At 34.3% G+C, this 23530-nt stretch overlaps 1 protein-coding gene across 1 annotated transcript in view; it reads left to right on the top strand.

Annotated features, from left to right (window-relative positions):
- LOC106708731 (paired box protein Pax-6) overlaps positions 1 to 23530 on the top strand; it is a 37904-nt gene that overhangs the window by 10128 nt on the left and 4246 nt on the right. The window contains exons 2-3 of the mRNA XM_014500278.2: positions 4823 to 5032; positions 12276 to 12416. Of these exons, the coding sequence (XP_014355764.1) occupies positions 4823 to 5032; positions 12276 to 12416 (351 nt within the window). The remainder of the gene's footprint in view (positions 1 to 4822; positions 5033 to 12275; positions 12417 to 23530) is intronic.

The raw sequence follows: 23530 nt of genomic DNA on the forward strand, positions 1-23530 counted from the left end.
GTGGTAGATCCCGCAACAACAATATTATTTTTGTTGGGTGCACGTATGGGCCGGATCGACCGGTGAAATACCATGACCATACAGAAGACAGGCGTGAAGTGGAAGCAATTCCGCGTTTCGTCTGATGAGTGTGGTGCCGAAGGACTTATTTTACTCCACGTTCCCTTCCTACCCTTTTCTTATAAGGAAAGGATGGGAAGGGAAAGTGGATTTGACGTAGAAGAGGACGCATAGAAAGAGGTAATATATACTCTTTCTGTGCCGTCAACTGCAATTTTTGATGTCTATGGGCAGCAGTCGCTTCGCTATTTAGGCTTATTCAGGTGACCGCTTGCTCTTTTGCCACCTTGTGATATAAAAAAATATGGATAAGGAAAGTTATGAATGTACTTAGTTAGGAATTATTATTACCACATAATACCATAACGACTGACCGTATATGAATTAAATTTGGAACAGATAAATTACAGTACGGAAAAAGAACGGCTCTAAAAGGATATATTTGATTTTAATATTCACACAATTATTCGATAACTCCGCAACCAAATAAAAAAATTAAGAAGTGTCGAATTCCAGAGCAACATATACTTTTCAATGTATTTTAAACAACTATCAAAAAGTTTCGTATTGTTGCTTCTAAGTATGACGTTATAAAAGAATGAATGATTTAAAATCATTCATTCCATATGAATACTTTTGTAATTGAATAGTACCAACGAGCCGTAGCATGTAAACATGATCGTGCTCTAGTTAGACAGGCGACGTAGAATAATCAAATTACTGTGAAGACATCTTCGCGTCTCAAGGTAACAGGACAAGTGTTACCCGTCAGAAAACTAGCATTATCACACAACTAAAATCTATTCTTAATATAAACCTGTTTAAGCAAACCGATAAAATTGTACATATTGAATAATATCTAATAATAAAATAAGAAAAAGTTTTCACTAAGAAAATGCAATGACCATGAACAAAATTAAATCTTGATTCCAAGTTAAGATCGTAAGGCAAATCACACTATACAGAAACAACAAAAATTTAAATTATAAAACGCCAAACGAACGAAATCAGACAAAATCGATTAACATCTAGAATTAGAGCATTTCACGGTATATTTAATTTCGCATCTCTTAAATTATATATCAGGAGTCATAAAACAAGTTTATTTGCATAATGCTTATGAATTTTATACAATGGAATGGAATTAGTCATGATATTGGCAACCATCGTGTGAGATTGCTGCGTCGCTGCTATATTGATATTTGTACAAAAGGAAGTAATTTTACGCTCCATGCTGACATAAACAGCGGTAAATCCTGCGTTAAAAACTTTTTATTTCCAAATTAAACTGCTTCATATTCTGCGAACACTTGTGTACCCAGCTTGCATCTCCCGATATCCACTCAGACTTGTGCAGGTGAAATCGACTTTGCATTAAAGAAGTCAAGACACGGCAATGTCTTTTTTATTTTGATCTCAGATGCGGAGTTTACTCTTATTTTAATTTTGTTTACCATTTTAAAAACCTTAATCTCATGAATGTACTCCGTCGAATAAATAAATTTCATTATCTTTAATTAAAACTTACCCTTTAAAGATCATAATCCATAATTAATTAAGGCTACGCTGGCAACTCGTAAAACGTAGGCCGATTTGCATCTCGTGTTAATTATGTAAATAAAATCATTACTAGTCGAAGTGTTCGACGTAAAATAATGAAGTCATAAAAGCCTAAAAGCTAGCGGTATATAAATAAGAGAGAAGATCGTGCGCCGGAGTCGACGCCAGTCAATACATTCTAATCAGTGATTTATTGCCCCTAATCCTCAGCTCAGCACAAATAAGCTATCTTGTCGACTTAATGTTGTATCAGCCCAGGCGTGAAACTCCCGCGCACCACTAAGTGGTCCTTCCAGTTTCCACTCGAAATATTTTAATAAGGCCTCGCTACTCACGCACCCAAATAAAAACACACGCACTCGGCCACGGCACCGCGGACCAACTCAGATCTCGCCTCGGCTTGTTCCAGCTCCCTTTATTTATAATAGTAGTGACACTAAGGATCTACATTTTTGCTCTAAACGGTGTTAATTTATTGACCGTGGGCAGATAATATAACTTTTTTCACCCATTATTAAAGCGATTACACAAGAAATTATACGTCTAAGTCCACTCCAGACCGCTCAATGGGTCGTTATCAACCAATGGAATCTGCACTTTACAACAATGAATTTAAGCTTAAATTCGTTTGCACGGAATTGAAAACTTGGATAATGCCTTATTTGACGAAACTGCCTTACGGACTTGCTAATAAAAAGTGTTAAGTTATGAACGAGTTATGCTTCTTGCATTAATTTCGATGCTTAACCTGATAAACAAATTATTGTACATTAAGTTAATAGCTTAATTTATAATTGAAAGTGTTACGACGTATTCGTAAGAAGGCATTGTTACGATCGCCTTTAAGGTAAGTGTCCGCAGTTAAGGACAAATTGCCGGGACGAAGATAATGCGATATCCATTAAGAACGCGACACCTTAAAAGTCGGGGACGTTTTAATTTTGTCTTTGTACCATCTTAACGGAGCGGGTTGCGTATAAAATTTTATTGATATAATCTTCTGCATGGATTTACAGAATTGCATTTGCGAGTGGTGTTATAAAAATTTAATAGGGTTTGTTGCGAGTTTTCAGTATCAATTTGGGACTGAGGAAATAATACTAATATTATAGGGTAAGCGTGCAGTGCTATCATTGTCGGTGATTTCACCATGTGAAATTTCCCACGAAGTTAATTTTTAAATCTTTTACTATTATGTGACGATATAATAAACTTACGATAAGTATAAATAATTGTAGAAGAAATGACAGAGATATCGTACAATAATTTGATAAGTAATGCGGCCCTGGAGGCATTTGCTCAAAGAAATGTTGGAAATTATCAAGAAAATGACACATTTTAACGCTGTTACTATTTCTATCACTTTTTTATCGTAATAAAAGAAGTTCTGCATTTAAGTTTCCTTATTAAAAATCAAAAACTTGGATAGAAAATGTAGAAAAAATTAAGCACTAAAATCATTTTTTCCATTTGATGAATTTATTTACTAAATTAAGTCAATATTTTGAGTCGAGTAAGTGTTATTTTAATTTTTATTATTATTTTCTGATGTATTAATGTTCTTACGTGCAAGGGGTTTTATCGTCTACCGGGACGTAAAAAAAACGACATCTGACGCCCGCATTATCTTAATGGGAGTGTAATGAAACATAGTGCTCGATTGGTAGCGTTTGCATTTCATATCAGCTCGTTTTACTATGAGTTTCCACTGGCGTAACAATTATACGAAACATATTGTTATAGTGTAACCAAGAATATAAAAATCTTGGCCTTGGGGAACATTAAAATTATTAGTAACATTATTAATTATACCACTTTCTAATAAGGCCTTAGTTCCATATTTTTCCGCAATATGACGAGGGTTTTTAAAGTTCTTGTCAGGCTATACCTCAGTTTTTGGAACGAAGTTCCTTATCGCGCGTTGTGAAAGGGGGCTAGACGGAAAAAATTCTTACGAAAAGTTGTCACGACACTTTTTGCTATATCACCATGGCAACGACGTGACAATATATAACGAAAATTCATAGAAATAAAATGTACTTCTTGTGAAGACTTAAGTTTTTTTATGCATAGAATAAACATTGGTTCCTTTACTAATTAATTGAAAGGAACTTCGTTCCATCCGGGTGTCCCTTGACCCCTCTCAAGTTTTTTTTAATAAAGAACAATAGTGATGACATTGACTATTAATAATGAAAATTAATAATACTTAAAATTGAATACGAGCTATAAACATTACAGATATGTAACAATTAGCAGCTTTTAAATGTCAATATTACATCTCAATTAAGGTAAAACCACTGAAATATCCTATTTATTTAATGCACATTGACAAGAGTAATTCGCTGTTAATCTCATTAGTTCATTACCTATCTACGCAATGCTCTTCATTCAGCTGACAATGTAGCATACTACAGCTTACAATGTTTATTTTCTTTGTATTTTTTAAAAATTACCTTTTACTAATTTCTCTAAATGTTAAAAATATCTATGTTAAATAAAAAACATATAAAAAGAAATTAATTAATTACGTACTTATATCAAAACTTTCAATTCACACATTGTAATTTAAGTCCTTGATACAAAAACACAAAGCACACACGATAAGGTTTTCTCACTTTAAGGCTTCAGTTAATTAAGTGTTAAGTAACCGCCAAATTTTTCAAACGGGACGCAGTAACACAATCATATCCGATGTTATTGTATTTTAGGAATGTATAATTTTTGCATATCTGGTTCTTAAATTGTGTATTAGTAAATAATAATAAATAATTTTAAACCTATTCTATAAACCTTTGAACAAATAACAAACAAGCTTACTTGAATCAATTGACATGTGATGCTTGTGGTTCATAGATATGAACATCCATCCTCGATAAGAAAACAGGATCAAGTTGCATTTTGCGTAATTAAGTGACGAGACAGACAAGATGTTTTGTGGCGCCTAGACTTGGTACGATCTTTAGCACGATCTTTAGACATGAAATAGTGCACTTTTGACCATTTTTTTAAATTCTACATTACCTCTGTAGTTAGTTCTAGAATGAGCGCAATGAAAAGAAGTTTTAGTTCAGTTGATTCGGATGAAAACTCACAGCTAAATATTCTGTTGGCAGCGTCATACCTATATGATGATGTCCATCCAATATGATCTATCAACAAAAATACAATACAAACAAAATACATAGATAAATTGTTTCAGTACCGGTGTCGCCGTCTTCTTCGGGTGGCGGGGCTGGCGGAGGGGCGGGCGGTGGGGCGGGCACTCCTCTATACCCCGGCGCGGCGTCGCACCCGCTGTCCTCGCTGTTGTCGCAGCAGAGGCTGCTGGAGCTGTCCCGCTTCGGCCTACGTCACTACGACATCGCGCACCACGTGCTGTCCCAGCAAGGTGCTGTAACCAAATTGCTCGGTAAGATTTGACAAGTGGCTAGTGCTATGGCTTACAAATAAGCTTATAAATATACCCACTAATAAGCGTAACCGGCCACCATAGCTTTTGTAAAAAAAAAACTTTCAATAGGATTTTATCTTTAAGTTTCTCGCGGCAATTTTGCGAAATAGGAATAAAATCCCTTAACTTTACGCCGCAAAATGCAATTTTTAAAGGTAATCCTGACAAAAAAAAACTTCGCTGAATGGTACTAAACACTGAATACAAATTAATTTAAACGAATTATAATAAAAATAACATTCATAGCATTTTACAAATAAAATTAAATTTATGAGTTAGAGGACTTGCAATGCTTGACTGCATATATTAATTGATAAAACGACCTTCTGCCTACTGGGTATCGGTTGCACCGCAATTAACTCATATTTCATTTCAGCAAAATACTCCGGGCTACGTTCTGCGTTATATTGATTCATACGGATGATCTTTAATGTGTTACTTATCGATTCATTGTTGCAAGGTGCAAAGTTATTTCCAATAATTACTGCTTGCATTATATTGTAATCATTTTAGGCACCATTTTTTATACCCGACCACGCCAAAGACGTTTTAAACATTAGCTTTATTTTAAAGGCACGTTATCTTCGTGTAGGCTACAATCATGTCTGAGTGAACTTTAACAAGAAGCGATGTGATCCAATGATTATATACACTTTCCAGTAGCATACTCTTTAGTCATCGCTTGAGTGACACGAGCGCTTGTCAAGTCAATTTAAATTGATAAGGGGCTCCAAAATGTGAGCAGGCGTTTAAATACTGGAGATAAAATAAAATGAACACTCACAAATATAATGCCGTACAAAAATAACCCAAACTTATTTTAGTTGATTTCCATTTTCAACTATCAGATTGAATATTAATTAATCACGTAATAGCAGTTCAGATTTTAAGTTATTGAAGTTTTTTTTGCATTCACATCAAGTACTTCAGTACTAGTACAAATAATATAAAAATTTATAGGTCCGACATGTCATCTTTGTAATATAAGATCAGAACAGTGTTATTGCGATATAATTTTTTTCTTTTAAAAATATATCACAATCTTTTGTAGTCCAAAATTTATAAAAACAAATAAAACAAATCCACCTGGACTCCAAGAACATACTCACGGACGAAAATAACCGATTATTACCAGCAAATTATAATCGATACCTCGGATTGTCAGCATTCAGTGACCATCCGGTGATTTGTCGAAAGCGCCGTGGCTCGATGCTGCATTTAACTCTGTTCTAATTATATAGAGCCGCGGCAAAAATCTCAATCGCTATTAATCAACGATAAGCCATCGGCGTGGCCGCTGCGAGAGCACCCTATTGACGAAAGCTTAGATCCTAATCGATACATAAAACTCGCAGCGTGTTAATTATAAGCCACTGGGCTGCGGACTCGCCGCGAGCTCTGCATCAATCCTATCTGAACAACGATGATGCCTCGTCTGTAATCGTTTGTTTGTCCGCATCCTTTGTTATGATTGCAGTTGCGTTTTGATAGCAATCTTTATTTGTCTGTCGATGTCCGGTGAGATTCCTCACGTTTTTGCCATAGGTTATTTTTACTGTAACCCGTTTTATTAGCATATAATTCAGTGTCTTAGCTATCGATGTTTGCAGCATACTAGACTTTATTAAGTCTGATTTAAGTTATGAAGCTAATCAGACCTGGGGTCAGCATTTAATTTTAGCTAATAGCTTTTCACTTAGCGTATTCATTTAACACAATAAAATACTCGACTGATCAACATCTTTTATCAACTATTTCCATGTAACTACACGCACTTATTTTTTCTATCGAAGCATACAAGTTTATATAACTTATAGTTTTGTACTTTTTTTATACAGAAAGTAATTTGTAGCAAAAAATACTGTTTGTAAGAAAAGTAAGAAGCACTTCTACAAAGTATGACTGGTATTTACTGTAATAGTCTCGACACGCGAACCGCGCTGCTTTACTATCTTGAATCAAATGTTGGTCATTAATTAACCTAATTATTTTATTACCATTAATTGCTCTCACATTAACATCGATACTGCCGAGATTGGTTTATCACTTCTACTATTACTAACAACGTACACAGTTTTAAGAACTACGAAGGTTTGACTTTTTTGTCAATCAATTAATTCATTATTGGAAACCTTGCAGAAGTTATTACTTTCTGGGATATAACAGACACCTTTTATATTCGCATTTCCTTAACATAACACGGATTTAATTGATAAAAGTTCATCAAAGAAGTTTGTTAAATATCCAAAGAAATTATTCCAGTCAATTAAAGCTGTATAGGACAGTCAAACAAAGCGTACGTTGGGTTCGCCTTCGCCGCAAACACTTGCCTGTATTTGAGGAATTAGATTCAGAAGTTGCATATAATTAGAACACATGCTTGCATTGTATTTGTTCAAGAAACGTGAAAGGACGATTTCAAAAGCACTGAAGCGTACCTCGACCGACATATAATCATTTTGAACGTCGATCTCACTTGAATAACTGAATGTATAATTCGTGAAATTATTAAGTCGCCGCAACATTCAATTAACTTAACTCCTTCCTGTGAGAATACAAACATAATTCTTTGTTGACTAGAAGTAAACGTGTCATTTACTATTAAAAGTAACGCTTGAGCATCATTGTTTTAATTTGTATTGTATACTCATGTCATTATATTTTCCTTGAAAGAAAACTTTAATCGTTGATAGGAGAAAGAATAAAACATTGGAATTCATTTGTTTTTCATGTGAATCACTTTTATATAGGTACAAACCAGAAGTATCTTATAACTATGTATTGTTTAGAAGTTCTGAAGACGTATAAAATGTTTTATAATCTGCAATAGTGTGTATTCGTGGTGTCAATCAATATTTGCCGTGGGTAATTTGGTAACGTCAAGTGTTGCGTTCCCACGGAAGCCGGGCTGCGATGCGCCCAGGGCCGTCATGTCCCACCACTTACGTATTTAACATATACCTTAAACTTAGCTTTAACTTAAGAATCATTATCTAACGCAAACGTTTTGTGATCTGACGGCGTGGAAATGGGTACGCTTCATGATTATAACGTTATTTAATTTTATTTTCCAGTTACATCTTTAAAATTAAGATATTGTATGAAAAAGATTTTACGACTCAAAGTTGCGCGATGTTGCGCCGATGCGAAGTTGTTTTGGTACATAAAATATATTTTGATGTTTATTCTTTCTTTTTATGGTTTTGTTTTTGTTTCATTTTATGAAATTAAAATAAACTGGAGTAACTCAGCGCTGGAACATTAAATTTTAACAGGTGTAATTGATTTTTATACCCGTTAAGTTATTCATGATATTTGTTAATATACACCGAAAATACTAGCCGAAACGTTCCGCAGTTTTGGTATGTCACAGAAGTGTTTAAATAAAAACAATGATGATCGTCTACCAATCTAACCAAAACTCCTATCTCTTCCAAAATTTTAAACCGGATGTAAGCAACTCTTTCAAAATGATCAATGTCGAAGTTTTCATTACAAAGAAATTATTTAGAATCAAACAAAGCAACCGAAATCACGAAGTGAGTAATTTCATATTAAGACGGTCATTTATTTCGTCGCAACCAAAATTTCGTAGGTAGGTAATGATACCCACTCTAGAAGATTGTACGCGGATGGTCGCGGCAACTAATGAAGCCATATTTAGTCTTTGGTACTATAATCAAAATTGAATTACCAGGGTTGACATTCTCGCTACTTAAAACATTTTTCTTTTTCTGCTCCAATTATCGTAGCTTGGATTTTAAATTTATAATGAACATCAGTCGCATTATTCGAGCCATATTTTTAGTGGGGCGTCGCATTGGCGTCAATCGTCTATTTCTAATAATACTACGTTAAGCCTTTTACTTTACCTTTTGACAAATGTACCTACTATTTCCTGTGATTTTTTGACAGGTAATAGTTTCTTCAAGACAGGTTGCTGTATAGGACAAAATTACCAATATACATTTATCTACACTTTTCGACGGCCCAAACACTGCTGATAAAACTCTTATTCCTTCCTCGAAGTCTCCGTCTAAAAAAATAGACAAAATGACATCATTATGTCATATGAGACACAGTAAAGCTAGCGTTTTCATCTGTCTTTGCAAAGTTTTTGGCGTAAATAGGTGAAAACACTATCTTGGAAACGATTACAGTACGTGTTAAAAATACACAAGAAGAGGAAACGCCGAAAAAGTAGTATACAATCACGAAGTAGGTAGTTAGTTGACTAGTAAATGGTAAGAAAGATAAAACATCATCAACATATGATACAAAAGAGTGCAGAGATTAAATATATAAGATAACTGGAAATGTAAATATTTCAGGATGCAACCAAAATATTAATGTGGTACATTCTAAAAAAAATTGATTAGCCCCTCCCACAGAAGCAACGTGTTCTACATTAAAAAAAAATCCATCAATCACTGAATCAGGCATCGTTAACACGCGCGTTGCATTAACTTCTATAAATCAGGACCACTTGCCTGGAGATTCTGATCTATTAGTTCGATGACGCAGCAGTTCTCGGCCTCGGTTAGCGCCAGTTAATACCAAGCGTCACTTTTTAATACAAATTTAATCAACCGCACTGGAGCCCTTTCTGCATCGTTTACAATGTTCTTGTCCTGCTTTACGGAATCACCGTGTAATGATTTTAAGCGTCCATAAACCACTTTGTATGGAAATTTATTGGCTGACGTTTAAGGTACCTACGTATTGTGCTCTTTGGGACGCTTATTGCCTTTAAAGTTTCGGAATGATTAATTGTTTGACATTATTTTGGAAGTATTTTTTTTTTATTTGAGCGCACATATACTAGTAGCGTAACATCAAATATTATTGTAAATGTTGTGTTATAAAAAAAATGAAACGACTCTACATAGTAGGGTTTATTTTAAAAGTATGTAATAACTTTTTTTTTTCAAATAACCGTTTCAAGCAGGAGATGTAAAAATATGATCATATGAAGATTGTCTATTATGTTGTAGAATATTAAGCAGCTATTGTACTATTTGTAATAATTTTATCAATCTTTATAATTTAAGATTGATTACTAATATAAATTTGTTGGATGTTTGGTAGAAATCGTGCAATGTAAACAATTTATGACGGCGCAGTCTGAGAGAGCCGTATCGAAGGCGGATTGAGCGCGCCAGGAGCATTAAAGTTTCCCGCAAATAATAACAATTTAAGAGGTACCTCACACGATCTAGCCACGTAGCCGAGTACGGGTAATTGGCCCCGGTCATGCGATTACGTTTCTAGCAGATTTAATTATCGCGAAATGATTAGTGTGCCGGCCTCCCGTAATTTACCTATCAATCAAATGGGGAGCGTTCCGCTTATTGGCGCTCAAACGCAGACAAAACTACGATATCGGTTTTCAATCACTCTTGCAAAACACCGGCTGCAAACCGAGAAGTCGACTTGCAAACCAGAAAAGCAATATCGCCTTCTACACTGCGACATGAATAATTACTTACGCATTATACACACTTAGCTGGTACCGTAGTATACTTATCTTACCTCTTCGGGCTCTGATTTACTAGAAAGCATTAAATAGATCGGGAATATTACAAGTATCTAATAACAAAATCAAGTCACATTTCGAACAATTTGAAAAATTTATTAGTCCAAAGCACTCAATGTTAATCGCAAAACGGATTATTAGTTATATTTGAAATAAAATTAGGTATTATATATTTAATTAATTAAGAATTAAACGGTTTTTTTTTTTAAATTTGCTTTGAGGTGCAATTCCGATGTTAATATAGTCTGTAAAATGTGGAACCACAATCAATAATTTTAATTTAAAAATATTTTACACGGTAGAAGGTCACAAACAAAAATTCCTCCAGAAGGAATGATCTCAAATTTAGACTGGTATAAAAATTAAAAATGGCCGACTCGGGTGTACGTGATGAAGGTGAGATACGGTTTTTTTTACCGCACATCACCATCTACGGACTTAAGCATTACTTTTATCAAGACATAAAGACCTTTATGAATTTATCTTGAATGGCGTTGACAAAAATGAGAATATAAATAATGTGTTGAATTATTCAGCGTGATCTGTATGGAGGCCATCGGTTGCCGCAGGTCGGTAAAAACCGTTCGCGCGCCCGCCTGCCGGAATGCAACGCGCTCGATGCCTTTTTGTCTGATTGTCTTTGGCCACGCACTCATCCATTATCTAACTGAATTAGGAACTATATAAACCTTTTCTTTTTACTCAACTCCTCACTTTCTTGATTTAATAATTTAATAAACTGTTTTGTTAAAATTAAGAATTAATTGGTTTTACTCCTCTTAAGCGTTGAAAAACAATTTTCGGGTCACCAATGTTAAAAAATGTATCGATTTTCTGTCTAATTAATTATTATAGAAATAATTTCGCTGTACAAGTAAAAAAACTGGCTGTCAAAGCTAAGGATTGAACAAAAAAAGATTTATCCATAGCTTTTGTTTAAACTGAGCAACAATACATACATCGATCGTTAATTGCGTTGTCCCTTCTTAATCTGTCGCATGATTCAATTTGCTTGACAGTCGGCGGTACAAAATAAAAGCCCGTATAATCTGAAGTATAAAAATGAATTATAAATTCTGCTCCCGCTGCTCCGACTTCGTTTAGTCGTTTTCATTGTTTCTGTAATTAATACTAATTTTCAGTTCCATTGTTATTCTACGCTGACGTTCTGATTATCAATTTTTTTTTACCTTTGTCAGTCCACCTTCCCTTTGAATGTTGCGTCGTCACCGAGAGCTAAAGACAATTAAGGAGTTTGAATCTTATATCAATGACGTTTAGTGCCGATCGATGATCGAGACTATTTTTGTTGTTTGAAATTTTATTGCTTCGGATCCTCACCGCATACTCACGTTTGGCGCTCAATGAAATTGCATCGATTGTTAACGTGTCGCAATTAGTGGAATTTTTACTGTGGATCTTGAGTTGATTTTAATGTTTAGTTCTGTGTGCGGAGGAATGCCGCAGGTGTCACTTTTTCGACACAGTTCTGTTTTTGAAATAGCTCAGGTAGACGTATGCCATTGACAAAGATGTAACACGTTTAATCCGAGCGTGAAATTAGCTCATTTGAAAATAGTTTTGTACTAATTCATTATTGATTCTACGGCGACCAATTTATTTAAATATAGATATCCTTCATGCTAAGCTTATTACAATTTTCAGGTACCCTCCGACCGCCGGGACTCATAGGCGGCAGCAAGCCAAAAGTCGCCACACCCGCAGTTGTGTCGAAGATAGAACAATACAAACGGGAAAATCCAACGATCTTCGCTTGGGAAATTAGAGAACGACTTATTTCAGAAGGTAAGAAATATTAACTTTTAACTAATTAGAACATAATTCATAAAATTGACCAAATAATTAAATGCGAATCTAACTTGGAATAATTCGTTACACGAATTCGTGTTGACTAAACTATGCCATTGTTGTTGTTGTTTTATTAAATTTAAATTTTTAATTTATTATTAAAACTGAAACTATTTTTACACCGGCTATTTTGCAGTCCTAAAATATTTAATAAATACATAATTAAAATGTATATATATCAATAATACATATCGATGTCTACGTGTAGGAAATAAGATCTTTATCTTAAGTCAGTTACTGAAAATTTTGCAACGTATTACATTAGCAAAGGTAAAAATATATTAACATTAAAAGGACGTACAAATAACTTAATTTTATAAAATTGTATATATTCCTATGTGTAAATATATTATCATTCAATCTTAGAGATCACAAATCAATCAAATCGAGCTTTAGTATACCTTAAAGCAAATTTGCGTAAACAACAAACCTTTAAGAATAATGACAAGAATTTGTTTATGGCTGATGCAAAATATTCCCCTGCAAAGCGTTACTCGAAGAACGCCAGGAGCGATCACGACCTAACCGTTAGCCGCCGTTGATCTCGTGCTTCCAAAATAATGTATACTTGTTTTATAAAGTTTGAATCGATCATTACATGAAAATTATATAAGTAATACAATGATGATATACCTATATTTGTTCATGATAAAATTCAAAAAGAATTGAAAGATTAAAAGTAAGCCTGCGTCCTTAAAAAAAAACTTTAGAGGAACATAAAAAAGTGCATAACCAAATACTAACAAGTAAGTAGTTTTAATAACTAGCCAATGCTTGTCTATGAAACCTACATAGTCCCGTTATCTTACTAATATTATAAAAGCGAATATTTAGGTGGATGGATGTTTGTTTGAAGGTATCTCCAGAACGGCTCAAGGGTCCGGAGTCCGCAAGAACTCTAGGCCATTTAATAAGTTTCTTTTAAATTCCGTGCAGACGTAGTCGCGGGTGTCAGTTAGTGAGAAATAAATCCTAATATCCTATCCTGATGCCAGAAATTAAAGTTTAATTTGTTTTTATTTAGATAAGTATACCAAAATTAATATTTTTATGACTAAAAATTCGCTTACTTTTTAGGTATACCGATAAAGAATTTCAAGCATCCGCTTTTTGAGGATATCAAAATTTGTAGGATGTGCAACAAATATAAAAACTATGCTTTCGCAAGTTCTAATTAACTGTTCTGAATTCTTAATAGTTCAATAAAATGCGCGACAATTGTTTATCCTTTTTTTTCAAAAGAAATTTAATTTAAAAAGAAGAAAAATTCGCGAACTCAACTTAAATTGAAAAGCGTACCGCTATTAAGTTTTTGCGCTCGTGCAAAAACTAGCTAAATATTTAAGTCGCATAAATGAAATCAATAAAGCGGCAAACTCGGACAATGATCTCTTTGAAGCGTTGTGTCGTTTTATTATATTAGACGTGCTAGAAAGAAAGAATACAGTAAGGTGACCAAGATGTCTAAGTAGTTTCTTCATAAAGGCTGTAGACAATTTATTGAATGATTATATTATCTTGTGTTACAAGATGTGAAACAGAATCTGTTATTTGCTTTTTTTATATAATAAGGTGGCAAACAAGCAAGCCTGTCAAATTCCCAACCTTTCCTTATAAGAAAAGGGTGGGAAAGGAAAAAGGACATAAAATAAGGCCTCCGGCACCAAATTCATCGGATGAAACGCGGATAGGTGACCACTAGTACTACAGAAACAAAAAAAAACTCCTGTGTACAAGAAAGTAACGTTCAGGTGTGCTCACGTTTCGAATAACACTTACGTACTCAAGTAATAGGATTTGGGTATTGGTTTAATGAACTTTACATATATAGTGTCAAATAGTTTTTAGGGAGGTCAGCAGGTAAAGCCAGTGAAGTGCAACCCCGAATATGGTCTAATAGTTTCGTAAATGGCCGCCGGCTTACCGACAGCGGATATCTTGTAATACGAGAAGCTCTATTGGTTTTAATGCTACTATGAGCAACGAAAGAACTTTGTTGTTGTTATGTACACGCCATATAAGCCTACTCTGTGGTTACGATACATAAATTATATAATATACACAATAAAAAAGTTGATAGAAGATTCTGTGATCTGAAGAAAAAACACCTCCTTTTTGAAGTCGGTTAAAAATTAGGTCTATTTGAAAAATAGAAACTGTTGATGCATGGTGGTGCATGTGTTGTTGGTTTTTAGTGCTGAAATATTAATGTTAAAACTTGCTATACATTTTCAGTTTTAACTGAACAGTTGAAACTGAAGGTGTTATCAGGCTTAAGAATGTTGGGGGAACTAATTTTATACGAGATTAAGCATCAGTCATCCTAGGCTAGGGCAGCGCGACAGTTATTACGTTCCATACAAATATCAGCGACGCACAGGAAATACTTGTGGGTGTTCACTAATGAGCATTAAAAATTGTTTTAAGGTTAGATCTTTCACAAAATAGGTTTTAAGGACTAATCCTGTTTACTAATTCTAATATATACATACAATGGTGTCCTAGTTCGTAACTTTGTTTGAGGATTGCATAAGTAATCGTTCAATTAAGCTCAAAATTGAATTACGACTAAGTTAACGAAGTTTTATTACAAAACTGATATCCTTATAGTATTGTCACTTTATGGCGGAATGCTAACAGTTTACACATATAAATAAATCATCAATATTCCCTTAATTATTAATTCAGAAACTATTATAACCACCTGTATTCATGCTTTGCTATTAGCACAAAGTGAAAAGCGCACGTATATAAAATCTTGGTATGCTAATGTACGTTGGGTCGTGCAGTTTTACTGCTGCACAGTGGAGTCGAAGAGCATGATGGGCGGCTTTAGCTTGGACGCCAATGAGCCAATTGCCATAATTGCACCAATGACACCTCTTGTGCCCATGCGTGACAATAAACATCACATTTATACACAAGAAACGACTCAGCTGCTTAGTAAAATATTGAGCAATTTGAACAATAAATATATGTAACATTAGGTTGAAACTACATTGGCATAGCTGTATAATGAACGCCTTTATAAAGTGCAACGTTGTGCGATTGCGTTTTCTCTAGCACTGAGGCAGAGGCAGGGTGCGTGCGATGGCTGGTGGAACAGGTTTTGCTTACGAGACCGTTTCTGGTTTACGATATCACCGCGGACCGGATTAGAGGACGATAACGTTCGCGATGGGATCACTGCGCTAAACAGAGTTGTTAAATTGGTCCATGCTCATTAAATCCACAGGTGGCAACGTAACTTCTGAGTGCAGCACCGCGTAAACATCGAATCAAAAATCTAATTTTATATTGAAGTCACCCACGTTATGTCATTTTATTTTTCTCGTTATCATTTGTTTATTGATTCCTACTATTATTATTGTTCACACTCTTCCTATACAGGGTGTACGAAAAGTTGAACTTGTATTGAAATTAAATGATTTTCATACTATATCCGCGTGAGGTGTTATTCCCAAATTACTGAATATATCCCGGTACAAAAGTTACTCCGGAGATTTTAAATAGAAACTAGGTACAAAGAGTCTGGGCTCCGAAAAAGGGGAAATACTTTTTTTCGCGTCGTGTCATTTTTTTATTTTTTTATAAAATATGTAAAACTTCGCTTATGTTTTATATTAAAATTGTAAAACTGACCTTGTACCCTAGAAATTTGAACAGTCAAAACACCACATTGACAGTTTCATCAATCATCATGGGCGATAGAGGACGTGAACGATATTTCTTTTAAATTTTACAAATTTGAAAATGGATTTGCGAACAATCGTTTTCGAAAGGCCCTTTGGCATATTCGCGCTTCAATTAAGAATAAAGGTAACAAAAATTTGCACTACATATAAGTATCGTTGTAACTTGCCAGATTGTAATTGTGACCAGCTTGTATGAGCTTCGCTCGAAGAAATATTATTGTTATGCGACTGGTTTATGTTTTTTTGTTCAAAAGTTGCCTGTCATTACCGTCATTTGTTGAAATGTATTTAAAATAATTGCGCGATCGCGGTGCGCGCTCATGCCTCCGTTGTATGCGAAAATTGCACGCGATCTCATGTCACTTGTTTTGTTTAAATGCTCACATATTTGTCGTAAATGTACAGAAAATATATGTACTTAAATGTATATTTATGTTTTCCTTCGAGTATAAACGTGCAAATAGAAAAATACGTTAATGTTGTCAACAATTACATAAATTACATTTAATTCATATTTTATCTTTGACATTGCTAAATATTAATTTTGGTGGTATCGAAAATAATACTACAAATATTTACCAATGTTGATAAGATTGTTTTATTAAATCTTTATTCTAAACAAGGTATACATTCTTAACATACTGAGTTGTACGTAGTTATATTCTAGTATATGTAGACGAGCTTGCTGTGTGTTAACTGGACCGGCCCTCCTGCTGACAGAAGCGCCTCGTCATTTTATTGTAAGTTAAAAGAGAATCAGATGTTAAAAACTACAAAAATTCGTTTAATTTACTATTCTAAACTTACAAAATCTCAAAATCAATTTAAAAATAAATTACCTTTTGGCGTACATTCATAGATGTTACGTATGAATTAATTCTTAATTTCAAGATATTTTTTAAAACGTTAACTAATTTAAGTAAGCCTTGCTAATTCAATAAATAAAAAGTAACTTATTAAGTTTGTGTTGTCAACAAACTTTTATTATTTGCAATGTCTGGTAATATATTAGATCTATGGTTCATATAAAAATATATAAGTAATAGTAATTTAATCAAATTTGTAACAAATGATCGCACTCACAATGCCCAGAGTTTTTTATTGAGACGCGTGCCTCGTTCTCAGCTCTCTTATGAAACTAGCCAAATTGATTAAATTTCATAACTGAACGCCGGCGGTACACTTTCAATTCAGTCTTTTTATTATGGCTTATTCAATTCTGCGGAACTGTTTATTGATGTTGTTAAAGTAAGCTGAATTTCGATCTCGCCAAATAAATTAAATTAACGGAGTTATGACATCAATACATACCTACCGTTTTTTTATATTTTTGTTTTTGTTCTTTAATAAATGTTATGGAAGTATGAACCTGAAAAAAAAGAGGCTTTTATTCTTTTCAATTATATATACAGGGTGTCCGGTAATGAATGGATAACCTTGAAATGTCTTATAGTACAACTTATGGCCGTTCTGAAAAAAATACGAAACATAATATATCACAAGTAGTACCTTTGATATTTTTTTTTAAAGAAAAGTCGATTTTTTTCTATCTTATTTTACTGTCTTGAACACTATGACCAAAAATGAATGATTTCTATTGATTTTTTGTTGTTTTATTATTATACACTAACTGTGCTAATAGATAAAAAGTAAACAGTATGAATAGCTTTTGTAGTTTTTATTTAAAAAAAATCGCAAATTAATTTATTTCTGAAAAACATGCATAAAATATTATTTAAGCGAAGTTCAAACCTCTTGGGTATGAAAAAAATGTATGAATGTATGGGTGGCCAATAATTTTAAAATAATGTCGGTTGCATGTAGATTTTATAATGGTATAATTCATAAATGTATCTTCCATAAATAGTGACTTATTGCCATTAATGTAGAAAAGGAGAAAATTTGACTAAGTAACAAAATTTGTAATATGGGAACATTTTTTAAATTGAATTGTCACTGATCATTAGGAATTAATGAAAACACATCAGAAGTTGATCATACATGAAAACAGCTATTTTTAAAGAAATTGAAACCAAATTAAGCATTAGAAATTAACTTATTTCAATGTAATAAAATAACCAATTTTAATGTAAAAATGGTTACTTTACTAGCGTGAAATGGGTCGTGTGACCTTCATTTTTTATATCATAAGGTGGCAAACGAGCAAACGGCCACCTGGATTCGCCACAATAGCGAGGCGACCGTTGCCCATAGACATCCGCAAATGCAGATGCGTTGCGTACCTTTAATCAACGGAGAAGAGGTCGCACAGAAAGAGGACATTTCTCTTCCCTATGCGTCCCCTCCTCCGTCAAATCCACTTTCCCTTCCCATCCTTTCCTAATAAAAAAGGGTGGGAAAGGAAAGAGGACTAAAATTAGGCCTCCGGTACCACACTCATCAAACGTAACGCGGAATTGCTTCCACTTTACGCCTGTCTTCTGTGTGGTCGTGGTATTGCACCGGTCGACCCGGCCAATTAGTGCACCCAACAAATATTGTTGTTGCGGGATCTACCACTGTTAATTGTGTTTGTTAAAACTGTTTGTTCATATTTACTACCTGTTGTCTTTTGTGTTATATTAGACAAAGACGGGTCTGAATTGAGTAAGCGGGAGAGAAAAGAGCTAAATGTAAATTTTGTGGCTCCCACGTTCACCGGATCTAAATCCATTGGTTTTTTCTTATTGGGGCTTTCTGAAAGAGGAAGTATACTGTAGCCTGTGCAGTCTTTGGACGAACTGCGCAGTCGTGTCCGAGCAGCCGCAAAAAAAATATGCGAGCGAGCGATGGTATACAACACTGCTCAGAAGATCATTTATTCAAAGATTTAGGGCATGCATAAGAGTGGGAGGCAAACAATTTGAACATTTTTTGTTAACTAATGAAAAATAAAATAAATATTTTAATTTTAAATGTTGTTTTTCATTAATTCCTAATGATCAGTGACAATTCAATTTAAAAAATGTTCCCATATTACAAATTTTGTTACTTAGTCAAATTTTCTCCTTTTCTACATTAATGGCAATAAGTCACAATTTATGGAACATACATTTATGAATTATACCATTATAAAATCTACATGAAACCGACATTATTTTAAAATTATTGGCCACCCATACATTCATACATTTTTTTCATACCCAAGAGGTTTGAACTTCGCTTAAATAATATTTTATGCATGTTTTTCAGAAATAAATTAATTTACGATTTTTTTTAAATAAAAACTGCAAAAGCTATTCATACTGTTTACTTTTTATCTATTAGCACAGTTAGTGTATAATAATAAAACAACAAAAAATCAATAGAAATCATTCATTTTTGGTCATAGTGTTCAAGACAGTAAAATAAGATAGAAAAAAATCGACTTTTCTTTAAAAAAAAAATATCAAAGGTACTACTTGTGATATATTATGTTTCGTATTTTTTTCAGAACGGCCATAAGTTGTACTATAAGACATTTCAAGGTTATCCATTCATTACCGGACACCCTGTATATCTCATCAGATCAATATCTTATGTAGAGTTTAAATAGATTCAAAATGTTGCATTGTTAATTATAATTAATTATTATTATAATTGTATGTAAAAGATACGTACGTGAAACGTACTTTATATTGAGCGCAAAAGAATTTAATAGCACACTATAGATCCTATATCTTCATCTGTCAATAAACCGTGTAGAGAATGGAGCGGAGCGGCGGTAGGTACCTACGTGTTAATTGTCGATAGTCTTCAGGAGCGCAGTTATCAAAACAGAGCGGCTCATCGAAACCGTCTAAATTTTAATAAGGTGCCCACTACCGCCTTTGTTAGCGATGACTCGGCGGTTTTATACAATAGCTTGCGCAACTTATCGACTAAATCGATATCGGTTTACGAGGCGTTACGGCCCGCTCTAGCTACTGACCACGTTTTGATTAATTGCATTCTTAAGCCACAAATTGTAGCGACGTGGTGCCCGCTGCCCGCTTTCTGCCGCCCGCATTTATTTACTGGCGCCGATTGATTAGCGAAACCGATGACGTGTAGTTTTACAAGGGGCGTGTTAAGTATTTGGACTAATATCTTTTGTATCACTTTTTTGCTTCAAAAACTATCCTGGGGCAATTTTTTTTGAAGTAAAAATCTTGTTGCCACAATCAATGAGGGATACAAACCGTTCCTAAATAGTTAGAAGCTCTCAAAGGTTTTTTGACATTTACTAACAAGGCATCGCTACGTTAGGTTATATTGTTCGACAGAAATAAATCAAATCGATCTCCACACAGCTTCCAATAAACCGATACATTTATTGATTTGTTACAGCATTAAATTGGTTCCCAGAGAAGGATCACACTTACAATGTTGTCCGTCGTTTTAAGGGTCACGCTCTTGATTTCGGAACGATCTTGTCGCCTTTTAAATGGCTACGAGGTCATAAAGTTTTGACATTAAATTTGGAATGAAGTCGGTCTTACGATGTCATTTCACGTGAATAACTTTAATTAGTATTCGACAAGATTTAATGACGATCAACTCATAGTAGAGTAGAATGAAGAAATGAAACAAGGTGTGGCTTCTAAGTTAATTTATTGCAGAGGACCACGTCTGTTACTTTGCCTATTCATTGCTAATTGAAAAGGGGAGTGAGGCATGTGCGTAGTGTAGGCGTTTAGCGCAACGGTTGCGGCCCGCGGCCCCCCGCCGGCGCGAACACCTTTTTACTCGGTCCACGCCGCGGGTGCCGCTTGATTGCCTCCGATCTCATCGTTTTATGTTCCTCATAAAGCCTACAATAATTCATTTAGACGACGTGACGCCACTTACTCGTTAACTGGTTCCTCTCGCACACTAGATGAGGGATTTCAGTATCGAACTGTTTCAACATTTGAAGAAAAGTTGTACGATTTGTCACTTTCATAGCGCTGCTGAGTGGCTCCCTGTCTAATCTATGTACCTCGGTTATTAACGGATCACTAGTAATCTTTCACCACTCACGCCGCTTTTTCAACTGTAAACCTTCTATTTTATTGATATTATCCAAAATAATTACAGCACTTCTTAAACGTTATATTAATAAATGTTAGGTAATAATTATTAGTAGTCTATTAGTGACATCATCTTTAATGCGGTTGAAATCGGAATGAAGATTTTACGTTCAAGTTCAATATCCATTTACACTATAATGAGCCTAATCAAATTTTTCGTAGGAGCCGGCCGACCGGTGTATAATAAATAAATTCATTTCGAACCATTAGGCACGAGATCCGATTGTTAATGTCTCAATTTAGAAGCGGACGTAAATCTTCAAAGGCGTGACAATTACTGTTACTTTCCAGCAATACAAACAAAAAGGTTTCCGTCAATTATCGATAAATTAACCCGATTAAACACTCCAAAGCAGACGGCGCCCGACTGTCTTATCTCGGAACATGCCACGCTTTTAGGCAGGTACCGACATACAACACATCGCCACAGAAACATATACCTACATTTTTTTAACGAATATGCTTTTTATTACGATTTCATGGGAGCAACATTTCCCTAACATGGAAGACAAATTAAAAAGCAAACGACGGTGAGGAGACTTTTTTTTTTGTTTTAATTGTTGACTACTTTTTTATTCTATTTTAGGTGAAACATTACAACTGTCTTTGTCCATTTCATACTAATTTTATTAACATCTTTTATGTGTGCCATAGTATGATATGTAAAAAACCCTATCTGGGAGATAGGATTTTTATATCCTATCTGTTGACATTATGCTTAAATGTATTTTGAATATTTTCATCACGAAAACATGAAGTTGATTATAATTTCTAAGAGTCAAATTTATTAGTTTTATAACATCTTACATGAGTTATCGTTGGCCCCAGAGTCCAAAATCTCTATATAAAACATATCACCATCCCTCTAATTACTCGTATCTTTGACAAAACAGAGATAACAATATATTTTAAACGGGGATTTTAGTCTTAGAAACCAACGATTAGTCGAATAATGCGCTAGCTAATCTATAATAAATATTTTCTTATACGTATTTTATTTTATTGTAGTATAAAATATAAATCAATCCGGTTTCATTTAAATAACTATTTAAAGCAATTAAAATATTTAAATCATCTGTATGCAATAATTCCAAGAACAGTTACGTTCCAACGTAACGAGGTGTTTTTATTTGAAGTGTCTAAACCTTGTAATAGAAGCAGACCCTATTGTGACTAATCATGATTGAACGACTTTAGACAAATTGCATGACCGTGACTAGGCATTTAGGGATCGATCCGAGCGGGTCGATCCCAAATCATTAAAAGAACAATTATAGATATCACATTCCCACCTGCAACTTGTTGAAGGATGATGATCTTTTCTAAATAAATACTTCTACTGGCTCTCCATTGTTCAAATAATTATACAAGTACGAGAATAATCTTACTAATATAATAAATGCGAATGTTTGGATGATGGATGGATGTTTGTTAGAAGAAATCTTCAAAACGGCTTAACGGATCTCGGTGAAATTCGGCATTGGTGTAGAAAACAGTCTGGAAGAACAAGTAGTCGCAGGAGAGAGTTAGTCGTCTTAAGAAAGGATTAACCATCGGCTATGTACGTTTTTCTGATCAATAATTAACGAGTAGGAGATGTTTTTTAATCATGAATTTTTAATTTAAATATTTTTTGAATTATTAAATAAGTTGCCGTCCTATTAGGAGGTTTTCAATGAATTGTATTTTATTCAATAACAAAGGTATTCGCAGCCGATTAACGTGTACGAAGTGAGAACTGGACCTTAACTGTGCGTGATGGAAAACGGTTGCGGGTGTGAAAATGATATATTTTTACATATGATATTTTCTCAAATGTGATACATATAAAACTTACATTCATATAAGAAGAATAATGACGATAGTGTACTTAAGCTAAACTATGAATATCCGCGTTACTTAATCATTGACTTATCCCCGCACTATTTCAGTGAATCGAATGATAACCATAAAAAGCCGCAAAGCATATTCTCCTTGCTTAACAAAAACCCAATTTAACTGTTCACTTAAAGTTCATTGAAGTTTTTTGTTTGAGCGCAACAAACAAGGAACCAGATTAAAACGGCCGGCTCTTAGAAAACGTTACAGAATTTTCAACGGTTTTTCTTCTTTTTAAAAGAGCTATACTCATTATGATGGTGGATATCGATTGGTAAATTACGACCGGTCATCCATTGATGTATTTCTTTGGCGCTTTAATTCTCCGATGGGAACAGAAGGCTCTATGGGAGCGGGCGCGGCTAACATAACGCGCCGATTACGAAGCAAACAAATTGTATGGATCTTTTTGTGCTTTCGACGTGTTAACAATGAGATATCCGACGCA

The sequence above is a fragment of the Papilio machaon genome, chromosome 5 (assembly GCF_912999745.1).
Source record: "Papilio machaon chromosome 5, ilPapMach1.1, whole genome shotgun sequence".
In the NCBI taxonomy this organism is placed as follows: Eukaryota; Metazoa; Arthropoda; class Insecta; order Lepidoptera; family Papilionidae; genus Papilio; species Papilio machaon.